Below are 9,450 nucleotides of genomic sequence, written 5' to 3' on the forward strand. Positions count from 1 at the left end.
GGCTCGGTTGGTTTTGATGTAAGAAATGATCTCGGATTCTCAAATGTATTTCACTCTGTTTGGTTGCTAGGAAAGTGTGGGAAATGAAAAGAAAGGGAAATTTACACCTTTTCTTTTCTTGCACTGCTTCAGTAGCCCATCCAAATATTCCAGTTTTTTATTTTTTTTCCATGCTGAAGGAATTTTGATGGCTATGATGACAGGGTTTGAAAGTTAATCTCATAATGACGGATTACTCAATGCCAGGGATGACAGGATATGAACTGCTCAAGAAGATCAAGGTTTGTATTCTATTTTTCTCTTCTTCTTCTTGTAATTGCTCCAATTCTTTGATTAAAGGGACTTAATGGAAAGCTCACCACAGTTAAAACTAGAGAGCTTAGGTCCCCTGCATTTGAAAGCTTCAGATAAAAAAAAAAAAGGTCTCATTCGTTCATCCCTGAATTTTCTCAGAAAACAGACCATAACTTAAAAAAGGCAATGAAAGGAAAAATAATGATAATTACGTTTATTATTATCTATTGGTGTTGAGGGTGTTTTGGCTATGGTTTCTTTTTAGCAGGAATCATCGGTTCTGAAAGAGATACCAGTGGTGATCATGTCATCCGAGAACATCTTGACTCGTATTGATAGGTAATTTCTTATTTCAATCTTTTTGATTGATTTGATTTTATATGCACTTGCATAATTATTCTGGATTATTGGTGGTTTTATTAATGGAAGGTAAATGTGATGGCTTCGATGTTTTGTTAATGCTTGATGGGAATCCAAATCTGTTTGAATCTGATTACTATTAAATAACTATACCTGGACATACCCGATATGGTTCTTTTTGTGTAATGACATACTTGATATAGGACTTGTAACCTGAATCTGATCTGAACCTGAACAGAAATTGGGGGATTTTGTGAATGCATTTCATAACATTTTAATTTAATTTGATGACAAATGTTCCATTAGTATGTGATATAAATTTGCTTTGGACCCAGGATGAACATAGCCAATGTGGATTTGTAGAGTTGGCATGTATTTACCAATGTGGAAAACTCTGCCCTAGACTGCTTCCATTAAAATCCTGGTAGCATGTGATTGTTCATTCCCCACATGTTACGGGTAGCCCAAAAGGCGATGCTTCGGTAGATCACATAAGAGGAATTCTTGAATATTAACACATACTCATGGTTTTCCAATCAAGGAGGAATTATAAACAAGATGAATTAGTCAAAACTTGTGATGGTTGTCACTCAGGCTGGAAGAAATTACAAGTTTGGATGATGGTGCAATTGGAATTGAGACGACTTCTTAATTTTTTTTGATTCATTCCCATTAACTATACCAAGAGCAACACCAACAATAACAATGCATTCTCCTAACTTAAAATTGAACCCCTGTTGTGAGGGAGTTGATGGGCTTAGTATCAACTATTCTCATGGTGGTTGCCATTCCACTGCACAAATTACTGTTGATATCGAAACATATACTTGAAGTTACTATCGTCCCTTTAGATTTTCCCATGACGTTGACAACGATTCTTAGGATTAATATTTAGTAGTTTACTTTGTGAACTTAACTCGGTTTGATGTTTCTACAGTTGTGTTAATGGTAGTTGACAGCTTATTCTATTACTGATTGACAGGTGTTTGGAGGAAGGGGCGGAGGAGTATCTGGTGAAGCCAGTAAAATTGTCAGATGTGAAACGTTTGAAAGATTTCATAATGAGAGGGGAAGGAAAAGATAGTGGAGAAACAAGAATACGCAAGAGAAGGCGACGCGATGATCACTCTTCCTTACCACAGTCAGTGACATTATCATCATCACCAGCACTTGCTTGTGATCCATCATCTACCCTAATGCCATCATCAGCACCATCTGCATGTTCCTCAAAGAGGGCCAAACTATGCATCTAAAGATTAATTTGCCATCCGTTGCATTTGAGTGGCAATTTTTGTTAGCACCCACGGGCTTGGTGTTTTTGTTTGGTTTGGACATGATTTTTTTTATCCTATTTTTCCACATTTTACACTGGTCCACACAATTTCTGTCTAATGTAACTAGGACCAGAAATAGATAAACAAGGAGATAGAAGAATCAGAAATGGTAGGAAATATTTTTTGTTCTCTCTTCCTTTGTGTAAAGATGAAGTTCTTTATAATCAATGAATTCCCAAATATTTTGAGGGGTCGTTTTGTATATCAGTTCCTTCTCTTGGTTTAATGTTACCTTCTCAATTCTTTTTTAATATTTGGATGTATGAATTTCTGTTAACAACAAACGGGGATTATTACAACACACATTAGCAGAAAATCTGCCGGAACCCCATATGCCAACTTACAGACACCAAATGAATCCAAAATCCATAGACACCATATCTCAGCCTGCTGAAACCAAAACACCCTTCAGCAACTATACCACACAACAATTAATTACACTTGCAAAAAACCAGCAGACATACAAATCAGCAGTATACAAACACCAGTATAAATACAAGACAGCAGCACCTTCTAATGTAGAATATGATGCGAAATATCCCAGTTGTTACAAACAGCTACATTCTCTTCATTTCCTTTGAATTTCCCTTCCCCATAACCTTCTCTTAAAAGTTTCAAAATGTTTAAGCTCCAAATGTTGTTACTTTCCCAATTCAGTATCCCAATTTGGCGGCAATGGGTGTATGTGATTGATAAATTTGTTGGCTTAGGAAAGTAGACCAAGAGAAAAGACATGTGCATTAGTCTGTCGGGTTCAATGCTATTTCTTCTGCAGAATATCTCCACCATGTGGAAGTTAATTGCATTTGTGTTTTGAACAACGACACATTGTTCATCATTATCTACATCCTATATTTCTATCGGATGTGACCAAAGTTAAAGCCTCTAATAACCTCCACTAAGGTCTGCTAGGTGCTGGTTAACATTATAGTTAATATACACCTGCAAATGATTATTTAGGGTGTCAGAATTCCGGACCAGAGCCAGTGCATGCGTGCTGTGATGGAGCATCAGATCTAGGATTGGTGAGGTGTGAAGTACTACACAGAAGCAGAGAAGGACCACCCATTGCTACTAGTCTCTGCTCATGTAGACGCAATATTTGCATAGAACTGAGCTGGTCCATTCATTGAACTGAACTTCTCTGGTAATAGCATGCATGAGCGTATATGTTAGGTATCTAATTGATACGCCAATAGCTTTAAATCTCATAAAACATGAAAAGTTAAGTCTTACTAAGTTGGCCCAATTTAATGCCCACATTCAAATTGGTCCCCACCAGAATCATAAGAAGTGTTATGATCTTGGAGGGCTCAATTTGAAATACGAGCGTTAGATTGGCCAACCTAGTAAAAGATAGGTTTAAAGGCCTAACTTTTTTGCGTTCTTTCAATTTTGGAGCTCTTGGCGTACCGGTTCCTTATGATCTAGTGGGGCCTAATTTGGAGTGTTAGCATTAGATTAAGCAAGCCTAATATGAGATAAATTTAAAGACCTAAATTTTTGCGTTCGATAATTTTGAAGCCTTTTGTATATCGATTAGATGCTTAATACACTAATTGAACATGGTCTGTGATCACACTTCACATTTAGACAACCTAGTCTTAATTGCTTTGGCCACCCACCATAAATTCATATACTATTTAGAACTATGTTATGAACTCACAAGTGACAATGCTATTTAAATTAGAGAGCTAGTTTGATTTTGTTCGCAAAATTTGTGTTTTTACATAATTGAAGAACCGCGTTTTTGGAAAATGGCTATTTACGTTTTCAAATTGTGCACGATTTTATAAGTTAATTTGCGATTCTACTAAATACTTAGCTACGTTTTTAAAAATTGCGCGTTTTAAAACTGCTATTTTTTAAATTACACATTTTATAACCGCATAACCAAACCAACATTACTTTGAATTCTAGCCGGTGATTTCTCTTCTATTCCAACAAGATCATAATTCCAAAAAAAAAGAAAAAAGAAAAAAAAAGGGAAGATCATAAGGGTGGTCAGGACCATTAATGGGGCCATAAAATTGGATGGTGGCTTCACTGGCTTACTTCCAACCATTCTGCTCGTTAGACACATCAAAATTATTGCTGCTTATGCCATAGACCAACCACGTCCCTCCATTGTTTAATTTATGAAAAAGAACAAGCAGACCCCAGTGCACGACAATGCTTCATGCTTGTCAAGAAAGCTGCTTAAACAATTTACACCAATGAAACTAGAAATGATTTGTTTGTTAAAATTTTTGTTATGTATTTTGTTTTCTCTTTTCAAAGTAAAAAGCATTAATTAATAAAGAATTCAAACACAGAATATGCCTAAAAACACAGTTAATTTTTACTTTTTAGGCATGTCAAAACACTTTTTCAAACAAAAAATATGTAACAACAGAAGTAAGAGCAGTCTCTATCTCAATAGGCCAAAAAGACAAATAAGATATGCTCATAATGGTTGGAGATTTTGTAGATACACTAATAAACATAGCCCATTTTGTAAATAATGACTACCCCAAGGTCGCAATCATTTTGCTCATAAGAAGAAAAAGCCTATCCAATGCTTAGAGCATGTTTGAGATTGTGTTTGAGAAATAGAGCTTTTAAATTAAAAAACGTTTTTTTAGCTAAAGTTCCATTTTTAAGTTTTTGTCAAAAATGCGTTTAGTTATTTTTAGGCTTTTTATACTCTTAAAAGTACTTTCAATTTTTTTTATTAATTGAGTATTTTTTTCTCTAGTTAAACATACTTTTAGTCTCTTAAAACGTACACCCAAACATACCCTTAGTTGTACATACTACTGTGGTCTCATTGCTCAGGTGTGGTCCACTCATGTCAAGTGGCAGCTTGCAGGTGAATCCAAAGTGGGAGACTTTCGAAGTTTTGCTTGATCATTGCACTCTTGCTTTGTGTATAACGTATAGGACATTGTAAATCCTTGTGCACCAAGCCATATTCTTACCATTACCATGAGCTCTATTCATTTGGTTAAGGGATGGACATCTTCAGCAATTTTGTCGTTCAGATTGCTAATAATTCAAATAGTAAATACAAGAGATTTTGTGGAACTAATTTGACCGAGCAGGTTTTGAGCAACCCGTCTCTTTGTTTAATTAGGTGGGCTATAAGTGCTTTCTCATATTTGCTGTCCAAAACAAATTGCTGAAGATCTGAATCCAACAATAATGGACATTCAAACAGATTGAAATTCTTAGACTGTCCAAATTTTACAAATGTAAAGTTTGGGCAAATTAAGAGAGAGGGGTTGCGAAGCTCATTTATCCTGGACATGTGGATCTCACATTTTTTTGGTTGTCTAGAATAGATAGGCCCTGCAACCTTCTCTCTTAAACTGCCCGACTTTGTATGGCCTAAAAACAATGAAATTCCAATTATTGAGACTATATCATATAATGCCAATAAATTCTAATCTAACAGTTTTATAATCACAAATTTTAGCCAAGGAACAAGACAACATAGCAATTGTATGCAAAAATATAATACAATTACAATGCAACAAGGCAGGACTGCTAAACTGTCATGCCCATAATACAGCATGCAAATTCCATTGCTACAAATGACAAGCTTGCATTCATTTCACTAGGAAAAAAACACTGAGAGCAACTAATTCCAACCAGCAACAACTACCTTCATTGAAACTGTCATCACTCAGCAACAACACAAAACACAAGCTGCTGGACAATTTATTCATACAGACCCAAAATACAAGGAATCAAAATAAGTTCTTTTTCTTCTAGTTTTCTTCAACATTTTTTCTTTTTTCAAAGTTCAGCCAAGGGCTTCTCTATATTTCCTGTTCTTCTTGTTAACTAAAGGTCTTCACAAGCCGTTGGCAGAATCTCCAAATCCTAGAATATCTACAGCTTATGTTCTAACAATGCCGACACCGTCTCAGCCGCCGTCATCAAATAATACAGTTGTGAAGGCCGTGGCTGCCACAGCTGTAACTACTCTAGTTGTTGCCGTGATTTTCTTTTTCCTGTTTAGAAAACACGTAATTGCTCGACGCAAAAGGAAAAACAAAGAGAATACAAGCTTTCGCAGAGAAGAAGCTGTGGTGACTCATCAAGAGTACAAGAACTTTGGAGGAAATGTGAAGGGATTGATTGTCGATGAAAATGGGAGGGATGTTCTTTATCTGAGGAAACTAGAAGGAGGACAAGTTAAAGATTCTTTTCCAATGGTTATACAAAATCCTAGTTATGAAGAAGAAAAAGAAAAGAGGGTGGATTTTATGGTTGAGAGACCAAGAAAATCTAAACCTCAGGAAGTTCCATTGCTCAGTGAGAATTCTGATGCATTTCCTCTCGAAGTAGTGAAACCAGTATTGCAAATTCCAACTCCACTGCTGCCAAGGCAGCCTCTACCTCCACCAATGATTTTGGAGAAGCAAACTAAACCACCCCCTCCTCCAGCAAAGAAGATTCCAGTACCACCTCCACTCCCGCTGCCGCTGCCGCCATCTATTCCAGCTAAAATAAGTCCAGCACCGCCACCGCCACCTCCACCTAGGCCTCCTAAGGCAGTGGGTCCAGTGTCATCATTGAAACCCCCACAAGCTCCCAGAGCAAAAGCAAACAGCAAGAGCAGGTCAGAGGGTTCAATGGGGGAGAGTTCGAGAGGAAGTGGTGCTGGCCAAATGAAGCTGAAGCCACTGCACTGGGATAAGGTTATAGCTAATGCTGACCATTCAATGGTCTGGGACAAGATCGTCGATGGATCTTTCCGGTAATTGCCATTCCTTACATTTATTAAATCACCGTTTATCTCAAAAGTTTAAGCTGATACAAAAATATGAATGTCTGTGTCTGGTAACTATATATTCTGCATGTGCTATTCAGATTCGATGATGAACTTATGGAGAATTTGTTTGGATATTCTGATACCAACTTGAAATCCCATGAAAGAAGCAATGTCCTGTCAACTTCAAGCAAGTCCAACTCTGCCCCACCAGCTCAAATTTTCATCCTGGAGCCACGAAAATCACAGAACATAGCTATTGTGCTAAGATCTCTTGCAGTCTCTCACAACGAAATTCTGGATGCCATCTTTGAAGGCCAGGGGCTTGGTGCTGATACCCTTGAGAAGCTCACCAAAATGGCCCCAACCCAAGAGGAAGAAGCCAAAATCCTCCAATTCAATGGCAACCCAACTAAACTTGCAGATGCTGAATCTTTCCTCTACCACATCCTGAAAGCTGTGCCTTCAGCATTCACCCGTTTCAATGCAATGCTTTTCAGAACAAACTATGATCCTGATGTTCTTCACCTCAAGGAGTGCCTGCATGCACTCGAATTAGGCTGCAAGGAGCTAAGAACCGGTGGGCTTTTCTTAAAACTTCTTGAAGCCATTCTGAAGGCCGGCAACCGCATGAATGCCGGCACTGCCAGAGGCAATGCACAAGGTTTTAACCTCACTACTCTTCGGAAGCTCTCTGATGTAAAAAGCACAGAGGGGAAGACTACTCTGCTTCACTTTGTTGTGGAACAAGTAGTTCGATCAGAGGGTAGACGTTGTCTGATCAATCAGAGTCCAAGCATTATTAGCACAACAAACTCAGAGAGCCTTACAGCAAAAGAGAGAGACAAAGAGTACCTCATGCTAGGCTTACCAGCACTGGAAGGCCTAAACATTGAATTATCAAATGTAAAGAAAGCAGCTGCGATAGAATATGACAATTTCATCAATATGTGCTCCAATCTCACTGCCCGTGTCACAGAAATTTGGCAGCTCATGAGACACTGTGGCAATGGTGAGAGAGGTGGGTTCATGAGGGAAATGAAGCAGTTTCTGGAGGAATGTGAAGAGGAGCTTAAGGTGGTGAGAGAGAAGCAAACGCGGGTTATGGAGATTGTTGAGAAAACAACACAATACTACCAAGCAGGAGCTTCCAAAGACAATGGGGCACACCCACTTCAACTGTTTGTTATTGTCAAGGACTTCCTCGACATGGTTGATCAAGCTTGTGCAGACATTTCTCGAAAGATACAGAAGAAGAATGCCACAACACCTCCTCTGGGATCATCACCGCCACTTTCACCGTCAACAAAAACTTCAGTGAGATTCCCAAACCTCCCCTCACATTTCATGTCAGATATGTCTATGACATCTTCCAGCGAATCTGATGATGACTTCTGAAGATGATAAGCTACAACTATGCAAATATTTGATTATTCAGAAGCATACAACTGGGGAAATAATTTGATATGGAGTCATCTGCCATATGAAAGGTAGACATAGAAATAATTTGACATTCCTCTAGTATCAATTAGTGCATAATTTCCTTCCAATCAGCTTGTTCGATGTCTCGTATTTTTTTAAAATCGCAGTTTTTTAAATTACATGTTTTAAAATGGAAAATCCAAATGAAACCCTATTTACGTACATAACCTAGTGATAATCCTGCCAAAAGCTAGGTTCTGGAGGGTTACATCTAGATATGCTTAGAATTTTCAGCCATTGTGCAATAAATGGCCACTAGAACCAGATACACAACTCTCAGCAATGGGGTTTGTAGAATCTTCAATTTCTTCAGACACCCCCTACCTATAAACAGGTAGTTGACTGTACGTACTATTTCTTTTTTTTTTTCTAAGCCTGTACGTACTATTTCTTTATTTGGTCATAACTAGTCACCAACCGTACTGGATTCTGATTATTACTATTCATTGAAGACTCAACCACCTTAAAATGCTTTAGGCCAAAAAATAGGCTCAACTACCACAAGAGGACCCCGACACAGGAATCAACATTCTCGAGATCAGCAAGCAAAATCTTGTCTGTCGTGTGAGTGCGTGTGCGCGTGAGAGAGAGAGACTGTTCATGCCACTAGGCACACTAGCAGATTTAACAAGCATACTCTGATGGCTTTTAGGCTGGGATGGGGATCGGGTGCCTATGAGAGCGTATTTAGATCTTATTTTGTTTGGATAGGTGTTTTGAAAGTGTCAAGGACAGTTTGAATGTGCGTTTGTGAAATTTAAAAGTGCGTTTAACACTTTAAAAGTTTTTTTGAATAAAAAAGTACTTGTTTGATAAAAAAAATTGAAGCGCTTTTAAGGATTAAAAAACCCAAAAATAACAAAAATACACTTTTGACAAAAAAACGTTTTTTTTGACTTCTCAATCAGAATCCCAAACATGCTATCATTGTATGAAATTTAGAGTCAAGCAATTGAGAAATAGTTATTTCAATCACATGTTCCAATGCTATACAAACATTTACAAAGTGACGGCCTCACTAAACTTGTACCGGCGCAATGAAAAGGAAAGATAACTATTTTCTTTAGAAAGAGGGACAAAGTTAAAAAGTCGCCCAATAAGTGGGTTAAATCAAGGGTGGGCATTAGAAGTAGTAGGGCAGAAATGAGCTAATTTTCTCTTTTTGCCTCCACCTCCATTGGAAAGTCATAATGGCCTTCGATAGTTTACGATGGAGTCATT

At 37.8% G+C, this 9,450-nt stretch overlaps 2 protein-coding genes across 2 annotated transcripts; both read left to right on the forward strand.

The window, feature by feature from the left end:
• Window positions 1–3: 3 nt before the first annotated feature.
• Window positions 4–2,189, forward strand: LOC132173547 (two-component response regulator ARR6-like; the record flags this gene model as incomplete). Its single annotated transcript, XM_059585063.1, has 4 exons — window positions 4–18; window positions 204–281; window positions 563–633; window positions 1,637–2,189. Coding segments are annotated over 4 exons (435 nt in total), but the record flags the coding sequence as incomplete, so codon positions are not given.
• Window positions 2,190–5,698: 3,509 nt separating this feature from the next.
• Window positions 5,699–8,276, forward strand: LOC132173422 (formin-like protein 8). Its single transcript, XM_059584924.1, has 2 exons — window positions 5,699–6,735; window positions 6,849–8,276. The coding sequence occupies exons 1-2, from the start codon at window positions 5,885–5,887 to the stop codon at window positions 8,143–8,145; spliced, it is 2,148 nt and encodes a 715-aa protein (XP_059440907.1). The 5' UTR covers window positions 5,699–5,884; the 3' UTR covers window positions 8,146–8,276.
• Window positions 8,277–9,450: the final 1,174 nt, after the last annotated feature.

The sequence above is a fragment of the Corylus avellana genome, chromosome ca3, assembly GCF_901000735.1.
Source record: "Corylus avellana chromosome ca3, CavTom2PMs-1.0".
Taxonomy (NCBI): Eukaryota; Viridiplantae; Streptophyta; class Magnoliopsida; order Fagales; family Betulaceae; genus Corylus; species Corylus avellana.

Excerpts from the sequence above, each read along its gene's own strand:
- LOC132173422 (XM_059584924.1), top strand. The coding sequence starts at position 5,885 with ATGCCGACACCGTCTCAGCCGCCGTCATCAAATAATACAGTTGTGAAG. Across the intron at positions 6,736-6,848 it reads ATCGTCGATGGATCTTTCCG|ATTCGATGATGAACTTATGG; the intron begins GTAATTGCCATT and ends TGTGCTATTCAG.